The sequence below is a fragment of the Astatotilapia calliptera genome, chromosome 2 (genome assembly GCF_900246225.1).
Source record: "Astatotilapia calliptera chromosome 2, fAstCal1.2, whole genome shotgun sequence".
NCBI lineage: Eukaryota > Metazoa > Chordata > Actinopteri > Cichliformes > Cichlidae > Astatotilapia > Astatotilapia calliptera.
In genome coordinates, this window is record NC_039303.1 from 24,210,147 (window position 1) to 24,232,523 (window position 22,377).

At 41.4% G+C, this 22,377-nt stretch overlaps 1 protein-coding gene across 2 annotated transcripts in view; it reads right to left on the reverse strand.

Annotated features, from left to right (window-relative positions):
- Nucleotides 1-22,377, reverse strand: part of ppp2r2ba (protein phosphatase 2, regulatory subunit B, beta a) — a 44,875-nt gene that overhangs the window by 14,422 nt on the left and 8,076 nt on the right. Inside the window, exon 1 of one of the 2 annotated variants that reach the window (XM_026189242.1) lies at nucleotides 5,747-9,692. The exons of the other annotated variant lie outside the window; for it this stretch is intronic. Within the exon in view, the coding sequence (XP_026045027.1) occupies nucleotides 5,747-5,816 (70 nt within the window). The 5' untranslated portion in view covers nucleotides 5,817-9,692. Of the gene's footprint in view, nucleotides 1-5,746; nucleotides 9,693-22,377 lie in introns of those variants that run through there. 2 annotated transcript variants of the gene reach the window in all.

The window sequence follows — 22,377 nt, forward strand, 5'->3', positions numbered from 1 at the left end:
TTTCATGCAAATGATTTCAGACCAGACATGACTTGTAATTGCGTTTGTGAATGGCAAACATCTTCTTCAAATGAAACTTTATGACAATAGAAAAATAAATTCGCAGCACTGTCACAGGTGGGCAGGGTGTCTCAAATGATTTCTGCTGTTGTCAGTTGTTACATGACCAAGATGACTTGAATTAGAGGGAAGCCAGACACTGGACTGATCAAATGCTTACTTGGATGGACACACACACACACACACACACACACACACACAACACACACACACACACACACACACACACACACACACACACACACACACACACACACACACACACACACACACACAACCAGATGAAGCCTATAAATCCTGTGGCCAGCCAGGTCTGACAAAGACAGGTCAGCGCTTCCTGATGCATCAGAGGGATGCTTGAGATAACACACATCCATCACCAGTAATAACTCAGACGAGCCTGCTGGCCTGCTGCTCAGATGTCTACATGGAAGACTGAATTAAAACAGGCATGGCACAGTTCTTATCTGCTTCTATCCAACAATCTGACCCCCAATAACCCCTTCACTGTGCAATATAGAATTGGCAATCAGACCAGCTGGATGGAAACATAGATATGCATCGATTCTGGAATGAAAACCCCGTACGAAGAGCCAGAGACACAGGAAAACCAGGAAGGGAGGGAGAATATTGAGTTTATTTATAGAGGCCTGTGCACAGCACACCACCCAAAAGAGAGAGGTGCCACTAAATGCAATCACAGAGAAAGGAAAGGTCTGGGGAGAGAAGTCGGTTTCTCAAAATAGCTCAATAAAAGCTTGTACAGCAAGATTCACTGGCACAGACACCGGCAGAGACCAAAAATAAGAGTGCCCTGCCTAACCTCTAGACAACGCATAATCCTGTCAGGAGCTAAGGCAACAAGAAAGCAAATTGACGTTGATCTCGTGGCACTGCGGAGTTGTGTAAGACACAAAGACTTGAAAAAGGTGTGCCTGAATAGAAAGCAAGTTGCATAAGGGGTGTGCAGTATTTCCAGGTAGAAGGAGGGACGTGAGCAACCTGGTGCTGTGCAAAAGCTTTGTTAGAGGTAGAGGGGAAAGGATTACAGCACTTGTGCTGAGCTGCCTGCGTCAAAGGATCAAGCCGGAGGATAATTCAAGTCTGTTCTCACACTCCCTTTCACCTGCCAGTCTTGTTCCCTCAATGACAATTAACAAATGTGTCTTTAGTGCCATTCTTCCTAGGGAATGAATAAACACACGCTAGTATTACATGCTCTGGAAATGGAGACCATTCATGTGCTGAACAAGCAGCTGATAATAACTTCAATTCACACCACCAACAATAGAGATCAATCACATTTTTGAATAAACCCCACTACCTACTGGTCCGGTACCCCGTCAGATGATTAAGGGTTTATTCAACTCGATTACCTTCACATAAAGCAACAGAGCACAATGCAGGTCTCCTCATCAGAAGAGAATGACTCTTTGTAAGATCTGGAGTGAACAAGCTAATTAACCTGGTTTCTCCAGGATCAGCCCCATGAGACTGAGACAGGGTGTGTGTATTTTGTGTTCCTTTTTCTTGCATGTGTGTGTGTGGATTCTTTTGTGCATGTATCTTTGTGTGTGTGCATGTGTGATTTTTTTTTGTATCCCCACACTCCAGGGAGTTGAGGGTGAAATGGGCAAGACGTGATACTGCTTCTCTTCTCACACTTCATTAACACATCGCCGTGGTACACATCTGACTATAGACACAACACGAGGCAAAAATGGAGCAGAGGAAGAGGGGATAGAGGAACCAGCATTCATCCCCTGCAGGCCCTAAGCTGAATACCAAGAAGAGTGATTTCAAATTCTTGTTATTTGGTATTCTTTTAGAAATTGAAAATAGAGAGCAGGGGGGATGGTAGGAAAGCGAGGATGCGCAGTATTAAAATCCCCCACCAAAAACAAAAGCTGACACTCACGCTCGATCTGTCTGCCTGCGATGCTTTGGTGAAATCCCTTTCATCTTCCTGTTTCCATCAAAGATTAGATGGCTGCTGTACAGACTAAAACCTTACATTTATTAGTGACCTTATCACCAGCACATGTAGCATTCTGAGTGGCGCTGCTTCCTCGACAGGACACGGGAATTAGCTATCAAAACTTACAAATATATCCCATTATAAAATCCCAGAAAGGTCAAGAACTGCTTAGCCTTGAGGCTAGCTGCACCCCGAATGACTCACACACAGTACGTCTATTCCAGTGCTAACTCATCTACTGACCAGGAAGCCATATCACAGTAGAAAAATAGGACATTTTTGTCATCGTCCTACAGTAGCAACACCACGGGTATTCTTTAATAAATTCTCATTAAACTTTCATGGTGCTTCAGACTTAATAAGAAGCTAATCAGGGGATGAAAGCAGCTGCTGAATAAGGAGTGCGACTCGCCCCAACTTCACAGCTTGCCATTAAGCCTCCGCTACCCCCCTCACCATCTCCATACATGTACATGCACAGTCTTTCTTGCACTATGTGGTGAGGCGGGGCGAGGCGTTTTGAGTGCTTCATAGTAAATAATGGATGGGACCTGAGGGTATGGTGGGCTAAGTCTTTTTATGCCGGGGTCCTAAAGTGTGGCCCCAGGCCGTTTGCCTTGGCACAGCCGACAGAGCTCTGGCTCTGTTCTCAGCAGCAGCGGCGGCAGCAATAAAGGCTGTGAGCCCTCTGTAGTGGGACTGCATCAGTATTCAGTGGGGCTAGAGAGGTCACATCACACACAAGCTTGTATCAGACAGATGTATAACAGCAAAGCAAAGAGCAAGAGGTAGAATGTGAAGAAGAGGGGGGGGGCAGGGGAGAGAAAGAGGAAGGGATTACATATCCGACCAGTTGTTCTTTAAGTCATTGTTCCACTAACAAAATTGTAAAGGACCAGAAATCAATACTAAAGCAGGCGTTATGTTAGGTCCTGCCTCACAGCCAGAAAGCTATTTGCATTTTTAAACCCAATGTGGTGCTATTTCATCCATTATCACAACATCCAAGGAGGAGGTGGCTGAAAATGAACTGTTGTAGGAGCACCACAGTCCACTGACTCAACACGCGTATACACAGCCACGGTGAGAAATCATCCATTCTGTCACCATTAGCAACGTGTCATCTGCAGGCGGTTGCCGAATGCAAATCAGAGTGTAATACAATTTTCTCCCCTCTAGATAATAATGATGACTCTGGAAACTTCACTTTAAAATTGAGGAGACTTTGAAATTTCATGCCTGACTACGAATGACTACAGCGTGTTCAACAGAGTCAGTGTAACCACCCACAGACCCACCAAGCACTGAGGGGTGGGATTGGTGCAAGACAAAGGTCAGCTTGAGTGACATCATTAGAGTATCCTGCTTTTGTGGACAAGGATTGCCTGAGGGGAAACCCAACCAACTCACTGCTGCTCATCAGAACCATTGTGTGTGTGTGTGTGTGTGTGTGTGTGTGTGTGTGTGTGTGTGTGTGTGTGTGTGTGTGTGAGAGAGAGAGAAAGTGTGTGTGTGAGTGTGAGAGAGAGATAACGTGTGTGTGAGAGTGAGAGAGAGAAAGAGAAAGTGTGTGTGTGCGTGTGTGTGGTCTGCACATACTGGGTCTGATAAAAAATGTGCAGTTTGGGGAATTCATAGAGATGGGCAGAAGACTGACTTTATAGCACTTAAGGGTGACAAGGATTTAGAGGTTGAAAGGAGACACACACACACACACACACACACACACACACACACACACACAGTAATTCATGATATATGAAGTGTGATGATCAGTCATAAATTACAGCAATAAAACATAACAAAAGCAGACATCTGAAAAGCACAGATGGGCTTCAGACTGGATGGTCCTTTGCTTTGGGAGGACATATTTGACAGTCCTCGTGCTGAATGAATGAGATGGTAGATGGAAGAGTGGGAGAGACAGAGAAGGAGCGACAGGGAGATGAAGATTCCCTGCCGTTTTTAAATCTCAGCGCACACATCAAACAAAGATATTCATCGCACCCTCTCGCGCACTCGCTGCGAACCGGTGGCAGTGAGTTTAGTTGTGAAAGAGAATCATCTAAGCCCTAGGCAAATAATGGTGCTCTCCATTTGAATGAAGAAAAGGAAGGAAAAGGGACGAGGGGAAACGGCACAAAAGCGTGCAAGAATGAGAACATACGTATGTCTTTTGAGCCCTGACTTTGTTTCTCCTCCAGCCTGCAATGGCATCTGTAACCTGAGCCCCACAGAAGCTCTGTGGTGGCTCTGACCCACCCTGCAGCCACTCATAACCTCCAACAACATCCATCCTGTTCAATTGTGTAGAGTGTGTCCATAAATATCTTATCCCATGTGGAGCTCCATAATATTTGAAATTACATTCCTCTTTTCACTGATTTTGTTCCTCACCCAATCTTATGGTAAGTGGGTGGCAAAATGTGTCTGGTGTGAAAAAAACTAAAGGATTTCCCAGTTCTGCAGTAACTATTTATACAATTGGCAAGCCTTCCACTGAAACACTGCATCAAACTGAACAATAAAAACCACTCAACAGAATAGGACAATTAAGCTGAAGATGGGAGATGTCCACTTATTAAGGAATTGAAAATTGAGCTTAATCTGTGGTTAAAAATATAAAGTTATTCATATGTGGCCCTTGGCATTTACAACAAATACAGTACAGAAGGGCATTTAGCCTCTATGAAGTTTGATTGTACTGCAATAATTTTAAAACAAAAAGCCATCAGACCTCAATGTTTTTGTAATCTCAATGCTATCAGTCCAGCAGACAATGTCTATGAGCAATCTGCATAATTGCATAATGAGATCAACCACCATTTTCACCTATAAATCAGTGTTTTATGTTCATTAGCGATCCAAGGAGCTCATAGAGAAAAGCTGGAGCTAATTGGCAGAACATAAGGGAAGTATTAAACATCACTTTTAACAGGTCGGAACTCAAAAGGCTGATGTCTGTGGTCAATGAGGAGAAACACATGCATGGAACAGAGCAACATTTGTAGCTGCAGGGTGGGAAAAAAAGGTTATGTGCATTGCATACAGTGAAAACGTGTGTCTGTGGATGCATGTGTGCTAGAGAGAGAGAGATGGATCCATATTTCATTGTGTTGTCTCCTTGAATTAGGGCACCTTGCCTGCTCCTTTTTTTTTTTTTCAACAAGTGCACACAGAAGGAAAAAAAATACATTTTTTCCCACTACTTCACACATTCTCTTTAAACTCAGAAACTAGGGAATAAAACATTCTGTACTGGTGCCTCTACAAGGAACAATCCAAACAGATTAAAAAAACCCTGATTACTCTGATCAAGATGCTTATTATAGCGCTAACCGGTGATGGGAAACCACCCCATCCTGCCCAGTTATTACATTCTCACTGGATCTTCACCACAAATGACCAGAATGTTCCCGTAATAACCCCAGCTTATTCTGTGACTAAGGTGATTAAACGAGCTTTAAGTGATCCCACCTTTATGCATTTAATAGTCCCCGCACAGCATCATTATATAGCCTAACATGAGGATATTTATTTTTATCATCTATTTATGCCATCTTATGTGTAACCTGCTGTCATTTACGGGCTACTTAATAATTAGATTGACCAATTTCTTGCTGTGATATTAGCATCCCTTTAGCTACAGCCGCAGGTTATTTACTGTCAAACACCTTTAAACTGTGTTTCTTTTCAACATCAAAATACCTTCGGTTGCATAGTTGTGGTCGCGAAGGAAGCTGTTGTTGATTTTCCGGGTGTCACTCTCCTCCTCCATTGAAAAATCGGCTGATTCGAAATCCTGAAAGCGGCAGACCTGCTCCCATCCTGCCCGGTACCGTCAGCAGGCGGGCTGTGGGACCAGCGGGGGGCCTGTCATGGCTCCAGATCTCCGGTGTAATCAACACAATCGCGATCAAATACCTGTGATGACGACGGTGCACGGGGCAGGTCCTGTCCACACCTCGGGTGGCATCCAACAGACCGACCGTCCGCAACGCAGTGACAGTGTCGACTCCAACAGTGGATTTAATAGCCTAATTATTGCAGCGCGTCATAGGTGCGTCTGCCTCAGGGAACTCTTCAAACGCGTATCTCCCAAAAATGTCAGCACGGAAAACCTGCAGCTTAGAGCTGATGATGATTTCAATAAACGTGTTCTTGAAGGTTGAACCTGAAGTAGCAGCAGCAGCATGGGCGCACTCCGTAAATCTGTTCTGGAGGACTGGAGTTTAGGCAGGCGAGATTTTCCCCTCCCAGTGCCAGCGGGGCGGGCGGGATTATGCGTCAACAAGCTTGCTCCGATCACCTCCGCATTTCCATGTCATAGCCTACAGCGATGCATCTCCACTTTTTCTGGATCCAGATTCTGCATGGTCTCCTCGCTCTTTCTCATTCATTCATTGATCGAAACGGCCCGGCGCCTGCGATCCCTGCAGCTCAGCTGACTCACTGTGCCGGATAGCGCAGAGCTTCACTGTAGCTGCCCACTCTGCTGCTGCGCTTCAGCAGGGGCCCCTCCCTGCTGCTTGACGGCTGGCTCTTTAAAAACCTACAAGCAGCAAACGTGACGCTCAGTTGAACCACCAGGACTAGTAAAGACTTCAAAATCTGTTCACAGATTTTTGAACCACCGAGGTTTGTGTGTGTGTGGGTGTAAAGTCACTGGTAGCAGGTTGCTCTTAAACTACCATTCCTCCATTCTGCTTCAGAGGCATCTATGCACTGCAGTGGCTTGTGTTACTTTTCTTCTAATTAAGACCCTAAAAACAGCTATTCAAGCCACAACACTGAGGTTTGGATGGATGTGTTATGAGGTGCATGACATGTCACATTTCTGTCCGAACACATGACAGAGGATTCAGAAATTAAAGGCAGAGAGGGGTCACAAAGCAGAAAGACCGAGACAGAGAGAAGGAAAGGTGAACTTAAACTAGAGAACAGAGGTGACTAGAAAGAATAAGAAAAAATAACCAGAGGCTGATTAATTAGATTAGTAAGGTCACCATCTGCGGCTCTTTCGGGAAAGATCTGATTTCACTGCTGAGTTTAATGACGACGCACAAAACGAAGCTTCTTCTGGTCAAATCATAATCTTTAATGAGTGTGTGTGTGTGCAGCATCAGAGTGCAATGCATCTCAGCTCTATCTACTCACTTTACGCTAAATCTCTTTGGTACCACAAAGGGACTGGGTATCTCCCCTGCACAAGCCTCAGCGCACATAGCATCAGCAGAGATTGTGGAGCCCCCTCTACTAAATGCATTAGCTCTCTAATCCACAGGACCATTTGCACATCCAATCCTCTTCTCCTCTACTAATGGGGATCTGGCTGTGAGGGAGGCATGCTGCACATAGCAAAAAAGACAGGGGCCTCCTACACATGCTGTTTTACACCCCATCAACCTCCAAACTCCATCTCCATCAGAATACATTACGGGGCATTATCCATGCAGGGGGATAATGAAGGCTGCTGGAGCATCCGTGAGGACTCGTGGTTCACGTTTCCATATTTACAGTCCTCCACACCTTTAATGAAATCAGCAGAGAAATGCTGCCATCCTTGACCCTCTTAGATTTAACTGAGTGGTCAATAGCATTTCCCACCTCTATCAATATTTAAACAGGATATACGGGGACAAAAGAAACACAAAGCCCTCCTCTTCAACAAAGACTTTGGCTAAGTCACAGCTGAGCAGGCCGAATAAACTGAAATGGAATCGGCGAGACAAAAGGGTTTTATAGAATGAAGCCACATGGATGAGCGGTTCAGTTTTGTCAGATTTTGTTGGGAGTTGAGGGGGGAAAATTATGAGGCAGAAACATGGTTAAAGCACAGATATTTGACTGTATAATGAAGGAATAAGTGGAGACTGCTGCTTGGAGCCAGAGCCTGGGATCAATGCTACAACATCCATACAATATCCTCTCTTCCTGCCTTTGTCCCATTCGCTGTGCATACAAGTCCTTACCTGCATTCCATTCCCCTCCAGCACTTCATAATGTGACTAAGAAAGTAATTACAGGTTGATACACTCATATTCTCAAAGCCTTCACTCAAAAGGCCCCAAGTTTCTTCACCCCGCGGCTCAATTGATGCTGTCCTCCTCCTCAGAACACCAAGCTACTTGTTCTCCTCCGCTACCTCAGCTCTCTCGCTCATTACACCCCATCTCCCACTCCACTGGGTAAGACACTAGTGACTGAGCGTCTACAGCCCAGCTGCTGCGTGTCAGACTTGTAGGAAATGCTCTGGGGGGCGGCCAGAATTGGAGAGCGTGTCCTCAATTCTCCTCGATCGTGTGGACAAAGTGGGTTAAATTAGACTCCAGCAGCACCAAACATAGGGACACAATCACGTGGCAATGATATTTTAGTCATGGCCAATTGCTTTCCTTGATGTGTTGTAATTGCTTGACCCGGGGATTCCGGTGAAGGGCTACAGGAGGCAAAGACGCTGTCTGCATACCAAAAAAACGCATGCATACGCTTTTACATATAGATACTTGAGAACACCGCAGCTGTTCGGCACAGTTCCCTATACTTCTACACCTTCATTGCAATTACCTCATATCTCAGAACTTCAGTCAATAGTGTATTGATCGGTGGATAATGTCAGGTTTAAATAGGCGAAGATATTGACTATTGTCATCAGTTAATCCAATAAATAGGAGGTTGTGGTAAATAAATCCCAAAGCATATACGCAAGGTAACCATAGTTTGGGCTGAAAATGCAATAATTTATTTTACACCAGTTATCTTGATTGTAAATTGGTCATGTCAAATCTTAGACACAATGCTACTAGAATACCTTTATTTGTTATTGTACGGCTATATAACAAAATCTCGATCATCTCTCTGAGAGATTTGTTAAGTCCTTGATCCACCTGCATGTGTCATCACCGATAGCTAGATTTAGCAGTTTGGTCATGATTATATCAAACGCAGAGCTGAGGTCTACAAACAACAATCCTGCATATGTCCCCAGGTGTTGAAGGTGAGTCAGTGCAGCATGGAGACGGCGTTTATAAGAACCGCTGTTGACCTGTTGGTCCAGTGTGGCTGGAAGTGAAGTAATCTAGTGATGCTTTTTAGCATGTTCACTATTTATTTCAATGTACTGACATGCTATCGTTCTTCAACTACCAGTATACACGAGACTGGAATGTTTTGCAGGGTTTGTGATTCATAAATCAAATTTCCTATAAACATGACATTTTCAATTGATGGTGCAAAAGGAAGAGGTAACTAAAGTTATTACAATTATTCCAGAGGGGAAAAACAACATCTGTGCCACATTTCATGGAATATCATTGAGTAGCTGTTGGAGGCGTTTCAACAGAGAACCTCGTGGTTTCACAGAGGGAAATGTCAAGAGATGATCAGTCATAGGGACACGCCATTTGGAAACATAAATGAAGACGCAAAAAACTGTGCCCCGGGCCATCGAGCTGGTTTATCATATATTTCATCAGATGTCAAAACTCTGATGTGCTGGCAGAGTAAGACTAAAAGTCAGCTTTTTTTCCACACAAGTAATTTCTATCATTCATTTTATGTTCATGTTCATCACAGCTTGACTGAAACATGCCCATGTCAGAAGGCAGAACACAAATGTTATAGTCTTACCTGTTCATTTAACTGGATGCAACATGACCAGGGCACTCATTCAAATATGAAGAAACATGTTCACGTGACATTTGATTAATGATGAACGGAGCATTAAGATTGAGCTGCTGAGCAATAATAATATCTATAAAAGATTTCACAGCATGACATGTTCAAAATTTCTTGACAATTTATTTGACACTTGGAACAAGTGGTGGACTGACCGACTGAGGCTGCCTAAAACTGCTCGCTGCTGCAGCTTCAAATCCAATATTGCCATAATTGCTAATTGATTTACAGCACTACCCACAATGCTTTAATACATTCAGATATTTTAAATGAATAGCTGCCGTCCCTTGAACAGCACAACAAAATCTGTGATGGAAAGCAAATCTAAACTGCCTGAAGTCATACAATCATGCAAATTGAAAACTATGGATTATTTTACTCAGGAAAGCTGTGGTTACAGAATTAAGATTTAACCCTAGGCAATGTTTGACCTACTTTGTTTCAAGATTTATTGTAGAATTATGAAGCAGGTATTCTCACAAAACAGCTGTTCCTAAAAACTGCCATCATTTGACCAGGATGCTTTAACTGAACATAAGAAAGGACTGTATTATTATATTATAATAGTCCAGAGGTTTGAAAGCACAAAATGCAAAATAAAACAAAATACATTAAAAACACTAAAAAAGGCCATTTTCTTCCTCTTTAAGGTAGAAAGGTAAAGCTGTAATTCAAAACATATACAGTAAAGCCTATTTAGTAGTTGAGCTGATTTCGTATGACATGCCTCAGTGGGACAAGCTGTATCAGAGCACAACATGCTGAGCTACACAGTTGTTATGGTCATAATTTTTAATGTCTGTTCACCGGTTTTAGATTTTTTCTGTGTTACCCAACAAATCAGGATGATAATCATTCAATGGCATTAAATTCCCTCTCCAAACATTCATTGCCTGCCATTAGCCATGCAACCCACCCTGGCATTAAGAGCAGCTAAACACACGGGGGTAATAGGATTGGCCTGGCAGTCCATCTGTCAGGGGACTGAGTAGCAGCAAACCCCAAGGAACAAGTACCTGGCCTGGATACGCTCTCTCATTCTGCCCTTTCTTTGCGGTCTACTACGGAAATATTTATACGGTTTTTAAATGTAACCTCTGTGAAACTAAAACACTGCCATTCAAGCACATAAATGCCAGAAAGAAAAGGTAAAAAGCTGGAAAATACAGTCTCTAGTGGGAGTTTATAACCTCCTGGCTTTAAGTAATATAAAATGCTGCTACTCTTCTGTTAATAGACTACAGATGGAGATACATGTAGTCGGCAAATGAATTGAGTCAGGGTGGGGGAGGGATAACAGAGGAGAACTCAGGGCCTGGAAGAAGGAAGGGGAGAAAGATAAAAAGATGGATGTATAGTTTTGGTTGAGGGCATTAAATCAAGCCTAGAGGCTGTCCCTAAATCAGTAGGCTTTACTCTTGGTGTCATTCCAATTACATCAGGATGAGACTAATGCTTCATTGCTCCGAGACTTCAGACCAGCAGGACTGGATTTTCTGTTTCCCCCTGACTCTCTAGTCCCCTCCCCCAACCTCCCCCCCCTTTAGCTCTCTATCTCTCCCTCCTTCGCTCTCTCTCTGCCTCCCTTGATAATAAATTAATTGAAAAGAATGCATGTACAATGATTAGCGCAGGACGTAGCATTTTGGTTGAACATTAATCAAGCGAAATGATTGTGTTTGCATGTACACACCTCAAGAACAGAGGCATGGATGCATGACCCACATTGGCATCTATATAAAGCAGGTACCCTAATCACAAAACACACACATATACACACTTATAATAGCCTTTGTTGTGTTAAAATGTTACGAGCAATAAAGCAACATACAAATTGGCCGACAGGTGAAGAATCCTACAACGCTGCTACACATTTTGATTTGTTTTCTGACTACACAGTCTAGTCTTGCTGAGAGGAAATGGTGCCACTTAACAGAAAATCATTGCATTGCGCTGCTACGGTTGCTAGGTAACTGCAATTGAACTGGCATTGCAATGCAACACAACAGCTGTCCACATAATTGGACAATTAAGATCTTAAAATGTCATTATTTTGGTTATATTCATCTCTATAAAGGCTCAAGCACGTCCCAACACATTTTGTACTAGTTGGGTTAATGGGAAGAACACAGAGGGCTCATGTTCGGAGGAAAGCTGGCTTTCATTAGTGAAAATGATCAGCGCTTTATTGGGAGAAAACAGCAAAAACAAAGTCTGTCTGTGCGGCCCTGAAAGACTGGACAAACACAGTGTGTTGTCAAGTATGCTATATTTAACCTACAGGACTTTCCTCTATGTGTGGACGCATGAAAGACCGACTGGTAGAAAGTAGGTTAAGCAGGTTAGTGAGTGCCTACAAAGCCACCTACCCATACACAAGTAGGGATCAATGCGCAGCTTATGTTCAGAACCGTGGACAGCTCTGCACTGTGCTGAAGCTAGCAGAAAGTGAAAAAGGCCTAAAGGGGAAATACAATTTCTATAAAATGTTTCTCAGATGTCGTATAGCTCGGCTTTCATTTGAACAAATCAGAGAGAAAAGCTAGTGGAGTTAGTTCAGGAGCTGCTTCTAATATGAATTAACTAGTCAGTATAATAAAAAATGACTATCACGAGTTTTCACAGCCTTTTGTGTCTTCAAATATTTTCTCTGTATCAAACTAACAATCAAAAACTAAGAATAACAAAACAAAGAAACTCTTTTCTGTAAATGGAATTCTTTTCCAGCTTTCACACAATTATACGCTGTTGTAATGTACATGCCTACTGTGTGTGCTGTAGTACCATGCTGAAGCACTGTTATGTGCCAGCATGTAGGTAATCACGCTTGTTGGACAGGGAGTGTCTATTCAAGAAGAACTCCTGTTACTAACAAGAAAAGCAGCAGTGTGGAAATAGCCTGACCCCACATCTGAACATTCTTTTCTTCTTTTTTTTTTTGCTACAGCTTGCCAGAGAGGGTTCCCTGCAGCCATTCAGTCATGTTTCAACCAGCCCCATGTGACAACAGAACATGTTCTCTGTGCACCTCGGTTCAAGACTCCCCCACCCACACACACACAGACTCAAGCTCTCACACGCAAATGCACATTGCTTTATTACAATAGTCCACACACACGCACTCCGTCAACAACAAAGACAAACACATGCAAGCATGTCACACTTAGAGGCTGTAATCTCCAGGAAAATCCCATTTGGCAGAGCAGCTGCCAGCGTGGATCACAGATAGACTGTAGTTGTGGTGCCCACAGGGTAGCAAGCTGTCCATCCACACTTTTCTATCAAGTAGAGTCGCCAACCACCCACCCACCCCCGAAACCGACACGCACACCTAAAGATGAGCTTAAGATGGGATCAGGCCCTACCACTGTGATGGTAAATTCTTGCCATTTGCCACTCTAATAGGTAGGTGTCAATAAGCTCAAACAGCCTTTTTCTCATTTAAACAGGGCTTTGCTTTGTTATTTAATTTATTGATTTGTTATGAGTGGGATCTATGTTGCAACGTAGCTGCATTTGCCATTTTTGATGTAGCATGATGTGAGGAGACTTTCTGGCAAAAGTGGTCCGTCCATCTGTCTGCTTATCGTGCTGGCTGGCTGTCAAAAACACTTTCTCTGTTGATGTGAAATGAGACTTGGATAATAAAATAAAATATTAAAATCATTCTAAATCTTTCATATGCATTACAGATCTAATAAAAAACAACAACAAACTATATCCACCCATCACAGCATCCACAAATGTATACAAAATAAGATTAAACATACAATGACAGCATGTCATGTGCTCGAGGCTCCAGTATTAAAGGAGATAATCTTATAGCACCACCAACTGGTAAAAAATTAATATTACATGCTTGAACCTAGGCAACGATTTAAGATTGATTTAGCTTATTTTAACTCCGGCCATGATCCCTAAAAGCTGTTTGTCAGCCTGTACAGTTTACAGTACCACAGTTATGCATCTGTGTAATTTGGGTTTGTTTACTATTACATTCACATATTTATTGATTTTTTTGGACATAAGTGTGCCTACATTGTTAAAGATAAATGAGGCTGGGTCCTGTCTTTGTTAAGACCAGAAAAGCAGGATGTGCATGTGCATTGTTGAGCAGTGATGCACCCATCTTATTCGCCCTTTTGTATTCACTATTCATTTACTAAAGTGTCTCCATGTGATGCTAAGCTTAGAGAAGGTCATTCACTGGAAGAGACCTATTGACTGGTTGAAAGTCGTGGCACATTGATTGTATGTGTGTGTGTGTGTGGGAGGGGGGAGGGGTGAATTTGTGTTCAACATTCAAAGATGTAATTACTTTATTTATTTGACACTTGTCTATCTGGTGCAAAAAGGCATAAATAATAATCAAAACAATACAAAAAACCATCTTGCTATTGATTTTGTAACCAGCTGGCAGGCAAATGCATTTTTTCAAACACTAAATTTTATAGTGCATCCCTTGTTTTGAATATATTTTGTAGAATAAATTAGTCAAAGATAACAAAAAGCAGACCTTAACCATATTAGAATTCAGAGAAATATACCAATATTAGCACGAAAAAGAAAAATGTCATAAACATATAATGTAATGGATGTCATTTTAACAAGTACTTTTGTGAATGTTCCAGTATAATGGGTCATAACACAGTTCAGACATTGAAGCGGGCATTAACAGTTATTTATAAATGATTAAACAAACAGGTGTCCTTTTTATTGTTCTACTGTGAATGAACCAAATTAATTAAACACACACACAAATAAAATATATTAACAGTCAAATATAGTAAGCCAAATTAAGATAAAAGTGAAATTCACCGTTGACTCTTTCAATATATAACTTGTCATCAATTCATAATTCTCTGAAAAATGTGTTTATTATTTCCAGCACACTGATTCTTGAGTTATTTCCTAAGAACTTGCTTTGTGAGGTTAAAACTGAAATCTAATCATTTTATCCTTGAATCCCAAGAAAGTTTGTGGATTTTTTTTAATAGATTCATGACGATTTGAGATGCAATTGTTGCCAGGACAGCAGACGTTAATAGTAGTTTTCTCTGATAAAATATAGATTGCATATAAAAGATGGCTGTAGCCATTAATGAATCTCTCTTTGGTTTGTGAGGCTGTGTTATAAAGCCTCAAGATATGATGAGCAAGTGAGTATTATACTTTAATGTATAATATTGTAAAGGAAACAAAACAGGAAACAAAACATCAATCAAAAAATTGCTCTCTTTTTTATTCGGGCTACTGAAATTTATTTTGGGCTACCAAAAACTGAAGAGTCCCTGCCCGAAGGGCTACCAGGGATTTTGAAATTTTGCGAGCCCTGAGATATATATTTTTTTTTTCTTACTTTTTTCTTTCAGCAACATTAAATTTAAAAACTGTACTTTTGAGTTAAAATATATATTTATAATTTTAATAAATGACAAATTAAAAAGGCATGAACATTTTTTTTTGTATCGAAAAAATATCGAACCGTGACACCAAAGTATCGAACCGAACCGTGAATTTTGTGTATCGTTGCACCCCTCATATCTATCTATCTTTAGATATAGATATATATACTTTGATCAGGCGTATCAGCATTTTAACTTCTCATTCTTTGTTCCACATTGAGAAAATGTCCCATAATTTTTATGGACTCAACCCTAGGGACAGGAACTTTTCTAAAGTCTACTTGCTTCCAAGGCCACCCTCAAAAAGTCACCAGGTACACTGATTTGGCCACAATTTGATGGACCAGCCACAACAAACACTGGGAATTTGCTTAGGACTTGAAGCTGGTGGAAGGTGACTGTGTTATTTTTCAATTTCACAAATGGAGAATACACAATGTGGACTCACTTTCAGCTTTAGTGTCTCAGACAAACACACTCTTTGCTTCAGATTTAGTTTTAGTTTGTTGGGATCTGGTCACCCTACTGCCATGTGATATGAATTATACATAAATTAAATGTGTGTGTGTGTGTGTGTGTGTGTGTGTGTGTGTGTGTGTGTGTGTGTGTGTGTGTGTGTGTGTGTGTGTGTGTATAAGATGTGGGTCACATGTCAGTAGGAACAGTTATCATATACTGTATCATCATGTACAAAGAATTAAAAGAAGTACATGTGAGTATAAGATTACACATTTTTCATGGTCATGCCAGGTTCGTGCATGTATGCATGTGTACTGCTCTCCCTGCATGTGATGTGACAGCATCAATATGGAATCCATAATTTGCTCACCCCTGGCCTCAGAAACAAAGCATAGCTAATTACTCTGGTGACACAGAGGGCACAAGCTGCCAGCTGAGGGCCTGGAGGAGAGCTTTGAGCTGAACTAGCTGCGAGAGGTCGACGTGTGGAAGCGGCCCTGTGATCTGTGATTTCTGAGTGTTCACCACAGATGTTAGAGGCCATACACTTGGCTGCACAAGTATGCAGATAAACACATTCATATGGATTTTTAAGGGCAGTGGCGCTAAGAGGACCTCCATCTCCTCTGACAGACGAGTGAGTGAAACCGCCGAGAGAATGTGAAACGAGGCGGGGAGTCGGGCTGGGAGTTTTGCCTTACAGACATGCTTCAGTAATCACACAGCAAGGAGGCAGACAGATAGGATGTTTCTTTGTGAAACAGCCATTTCCTCCATGCGGAGGTTCTTCCTGGCAAATCTAGCTCCTGGAACCTGACCCTGCTGCTTACAGTGAAAACCAGTACGCTCAGACAATCACATGTTACATGTTCAAACTGTTGCTTTTCCACTCAAGTGCTATGTTAATGTAAAATAGCAGCAATCAGACACACTGAAATATGTCACACACATCTGCGGGGCACACGTACTAATCTCACAGCTAATGGCTTAAGTTTGAGGTAAACAGTAAACAGCCCTGTGCGCCAGGACAGCTTGGTCTAGCGGCACACTGTCAATACTAATGACATCAGGACACAAAGTATCACTATGGAAACCTGGAGGCCCTGGGTCTGTCCCACACCCCTGTGTACTACCGGAAGGCTGCAAGAAAAAGAAGCCCAACTGGGGAAATAAAATGAAAGCGAAGGTAAGGAAAATCAAAAACAGAGAGTGCTAAAGGATGGAAGCTAGTGAATGAGATTCAGTAAAATGAAGACGGGTGAAATCAAGGGTGAGCCAATTGCCTGAAAGAAGGAAAGAGAAAGAGGGGGAACGGGTGAGTTGTGGGGTTTGGAGGCAATGGTTGGTTGAAGCTGGTTTGGAGCCAGAGGCGAGTGCTTGGTATGAAAACAGGCAGAGCAGTGTGCGGCAGCCAAGCCTGAGATTTAACTCTGCCGGAAGAGAGCTCCTTCCCCCCACCAAAAAGAAAAAAAAAAAAAAAAAAAATCTGCACTCTCATCTTCTACCCCTCCTCCTGCATGCATCACCCTATCCATCACACACTCCATTCCACAGCCCGACCGCCTCTCCTTTTACTCAGCCACACTTTCAAACAGACCAGATGGGCTCAGTACACCCCACTGTCTGCTGCCATCGACATCACTGTAATGCTACCGGCCTCCTGAGCTGTTTTACTTCCAAGTACAGTTTTGCTAAAGTGACTGCTGCAAAACCAGCTTGGCACTGGATCACTGTGAGCAGGTCTAACAGTATGAATTAATGTGTGGCTCATTAAGGGGAAAAAAAGCAATACCTCTCATGTTAGATCAGTCAGAGCATGTTGGGTCTTGGCCTTCAAAAATATTTACTATCAAGCGTAAAATTGGCTGCTGGAGGGAAACTTAATTTAGCCTCAGTATTGTGCTTTGTCACCTGCCGGGCCGCCAAACACCTTTTGTGCTACGTGGGTCACAGAGGCATTTGGTCAGAACAATGTGAACACACACACAGGAAGCCACGGTTAAGAAGGAAACGAACATCGTAACAGAGTGGGTACAAACCCACTGTAGTCTGAGTTAAAGTCAGACTACAGGTGCTGGAAGATTAATAACTGCCTGTTTGTCTTTAATTCTCTTGCACAATTTTATATGTAAGAAATGCAATGTTTGAGCTTTAAAATGTTTTTGAAAATTTCTTCTTTACAAGCAATTATGTAAATTGGGGTTTAATAATATGGGCTGATTAGACTGAGATTTAATCAGTAATGTGATTTGGGAAATCGCATTGTCTAATTTAATTTGAGTTAAGCTTTTTTCTTTCCTCCTTTTTGGACTCATTGCCTTCTGACTCAAATCAGTTTCTGTTGAGCCTCAGCAGGCTCGAGAGATGGCGCCTAAGCAAATGAGATAACAAGTGCTGAACTGACAGACTGTCATCCAGTCACGTCTGCATAATCCCAGAGTATGGTGCTGGTGTCATGGTGGGATTTAAAATCTGGTTGCAGTGAGACAAAGGTGGTCAACAGAACACTTGGCTAAGAGTTATTTAAAAAGCAGAACTACTGAAAAATATTCATCCAGTTAAAACCTGTTTTAATATGCCTGACATCCTTTACTTTTTAAATTATTTTTAAGCATGTGGATATAGTACATGTGTTGCATTCATTTCATTCTTTTGTAAAATTAGTTTAAATGTTATGTAATAAATATCTAGCACAAATATTTTTGATTTGATATTTTTCTTCTAGAATCAAATCAAAGCATATTCAGAATGTATTCAAAATTTAAGCTGTTATTACCTGGTACTGTAATGTACATAACAAAGTCACAACAAAGAAAAGCGATATTTAGAGTCCTCCTATACAGTGTTGGTCAAGTTACTTGAAAAAAGTAATCAGTAACTAATTACTGATTACTTCCCCCAAAAAGTAATCCCGTTACTTTACTGATTACTTATTTTCAAAAGTAATTACTTACTTAGTTACTTAGTTACTTTTTAAAAACACGATTTACAACCTGAAGAGGTGATAAAGCGATAGATCTTTCAGCCCAATTCTACCTTTTCTACATAATCCATCATACAAAATGTAATCAAATGGAAAAGTCCCTTTTTTAAAACTTGTTTTATTAGTTTTAATCTTTTAACTTTATGCATCAAGCAAAAATTTAATTATATGCAACATTCTCTGACTGGAAGAAATTTGTTTAATATTTAAACCTATTTTCTGCACATTCCAGCACATAAAATTATTGTTTTTTTTGTGTTTACACTCACTCATTCAAATAGATGCAAGTAAAACACAGCAGAAAATAAATAAAGTCAAAGACTCAGCGGCCCTTTTGCTCTATTTTCACCTGTAAAGCAGGAGCAGGGTAGGCGGAGGTTTACCCTGGTGCAGGTGTGCCGCAGCGGTCAGTGGAAGAATCCGCGAGTTTCTCTGTGAGTTTCCCATTACATCGTAGCGCTCTCGGTGCTTGTTCGGAAGTTTAGGGGGGTTTTTTGCTGTAAAAAGAAGTTTTCTTCCCACGCACGATGGACGCTAATGTTTTTGTCACTTTTTATGGAATCAAACTTAAACTAAGGTCAGTACTTCCACGCTTTAAACGCTGCAAGCTCATACTCGCTCCCGCACTCGATATATTATCCACTGTTGATCTGCACACAGCTGTTTTCACGAATGTTGCACTTGCTTACGTCACTGTCATGAGACATTCTCGCAAAAAAATCACAGTTTTAATAACGCAGTAACGCAGCGTTCCTACGTGAAAGTAATGGTAATCTAATTACCGTTTTTGCAATAGTAATCCCTTACTTTACTCGTTACTTGAAAAAAGTAATCAGATTACAACGCGTTACTGCCCATCTCTGCTCATATATCATCCACCATATACTTATATGTTGTCAGTACAAACAATGGCAGTAAGAAACATAGTTTTAATAGCCCTGTATAGCATAAATCATTAGCTTGACCCTGAAGACCTTGGTGGATTTAAGCCAAAGTGTAATGGATTGTTGACATCACTCTACACCTTCAACTTCAAATCTTTTATTACACCCAAGAAACATATAAGCAATCATAAATACTAAATTGCTCACTTTAAGTGTGCGGCAGATAGCTGCTGTTTATCACAAGTCGTCAATATCAGACGTGACTTATAGGTGAACAAAATATAAAAAGACTGAGTTCTGGTTTTCATGTGACATCATGTGTCGGAGAGCTGGATGTTCTGTACTCTGTGTGCGCTTCCATGTGCAGGACTCGGGGGTTGTGGGGTAGCACAGTGAGTGAAAAGAGACCGCAGGGAGAGGTTGACTGGTACTCCGTGTACTGCTGTTGTCTGCTGCTTCATACTGTAACATCTGGTTACATTATTTATCCAGTGCCATGTCTTCAGTGTATAACACCATTCAGATAGGACAGTAAAAGCTTTCACTGCAGTATGGCGCGAGCAGTGATGAAGCATTCCTCCCTCTTCCCTTCTCCCTCACACACACACATGCAACACTATACTCTGTGGTTCTGACAGATAGAAAACATAACAGATGACTCATAAACATCCTGCTATCTAAAGCTGTCTCTGCTCCAGACAATGTTTTGGTTTTGATTCCTGCCTCTTATCGACCCTAATGCTCAGGTTGTTTTGTACAATCAGAAGTGCAATGACTCTGCAACGGTGGATGGCTATTTTCAGAAGGATATAGGAAAAACTATGCTGGGAAACCATAAAACGGGCACCTAAACCAAGATCTAATTGGATCACAGCTATTGCTTCTATGGGTGCGGTTGGGTTTGGGTTTCTACAGGCAGCTGAAAGGAATACCAAGTCATGTCTGCTCCTTAAACTGAATGCTTACTATCCTCACAGCAGATGACATTGTCACCTCTCCTTCACTGTTTTCCTGCAGCTTTTTGGTAGGATTCATGTGAAAACAGCATTATTCTATTTTATTTTCACTATTCCCAAAAAAGAACTATGGTACAGTAACACTACAATTTTCATGCAGTTATATTGTTAGTTTAAATTATTTTCTGTATATTTTCGAAACCTAAATAAAAAGATTTTTAGCCACTTGGGGGCAGCGGAAACTACATGTGAATAAACAGGTATCAATATTAACTCTAGCTTAACTATTCTGGCCTCACCAGCTAGCCTTAACTTTGTATTTTAAGTGCTGCAAACTATGCAGTATCAAGAAAAATAGATACCTGCCCCAGTATACACATATATATGTTATCATCCCCACTGCACTCAGTATACATATGAAAAAAATATCTGTGACTGTATTTACTGTATATAGCAACTATTTTTGTAAACCATTATTTATTTATTTTCCATTTTTTTCTAATATCTAATATTTCTAATAATTCACTTTTTCTCATTGAGCCTTGTGCTGCTGTAACATGTGAATTTATTCATATGGATCCATTGCTGAGACTGGACCGAAAAATAATGTTGTAGGCTATGAAGCCATAAACCTTATAGCTCTTTGTGGTTTTATTATTATAATCCCTCTGATAAGCATCCAGTTATGATCCATTAATACAGATACATTATTTATAGCTACTTTAAGACTATTAACTGTAATAAAATTGGACATTGTTAAAAGTGCCGGTAGTTTGGTTTGCATTTGTGCTACATGTTTCTGTTGCACTCCTAAAGTTCTATTTTTTTCCACATTAGCTCAACCCCTACATCTGAACTGTACAAAAAACCCCACTGAACTACAAGTGCCAGTGTGTACCTCAACCCTTACACAACAAATACAACAACACCCACACAATCGGTACGTCTGCTTAAAGTGAAAAACCTGATTTCTTCCATTTTGGGCTGCATTGTTTCAAATACGCGTGGTCGCTTTGTTTTGTCATCTCTTGTACCATTTGTGCTTCTAATCGGCTGTATATTCTTGTCACAGCCGCAGCACAGTCTCATTAAAGTTTCATCCAAGCTAGTCTATTCTTCCAGTCTAAATTCACAAAGCTTTAAAAGGCTGCAGCGCAAACAAGAGAAGTCTGTGTGTGTCACCTTGGCATGCTGAACACTTGTTATGCCTTCCACTCCGGGAAGTCTAATTTTAATCGTATTGTGTGCGCTTCATAATGGAAATCACCAAAATAGGAATTAAAGACGAGAGCTAGGTATCAAAACTATTTTAATTACACCACAACAGTATCAAACGAATACTTCCTCTATAAGCTTGTTTAGCACACTCAAGACTATATATTGCACTGACTGCCTTATCTTTTTTTTTCCAGGGCCTAATAATAATACAAGATACAGGAGCACTGTCATGCCAAGGGTTTAATGAATTGATTTTTATTGCACCACTGTGAGCATGTTCACAATAACCTGCCTCATTCAACATCTCTTTTATAAAACCACAGAGGCAGATGGGCGGAGAGAGGGCAGAGGAAGCCCATCCTGATGTTCTATATATACCTCAGTCCCAATAGTAGTTGTGTCTCTGCTGCAGCCCGTCAGCTGGAGCACAAGCCCAGCAGTCAAGCTTGCAAAGGAGCCCCTTTGTCTGGCTCCCAACCGGGGCACAGTCGATGCTGTTTAACAAAAATGAAAGGGGGGGGGGGGGTCGTCTCACCGTTAAGTTGCAGGCCAAAGGATGTAACATAATGTTTATTCTACTTCCACATATGACGAAACAGCGATAAAGAAACAGGACAAAGAGACCTGTGTCACTGTGTTTGCTGTAATAATACACTAACCCCTGTGAGGCACAGAGTCTCACTCATACTGTAAATGTGCGCTTCTTTTCTTGTTTTCCTGCAGATTTGCTGCGGAAACTTAGCAGGAAGTGTTTGCT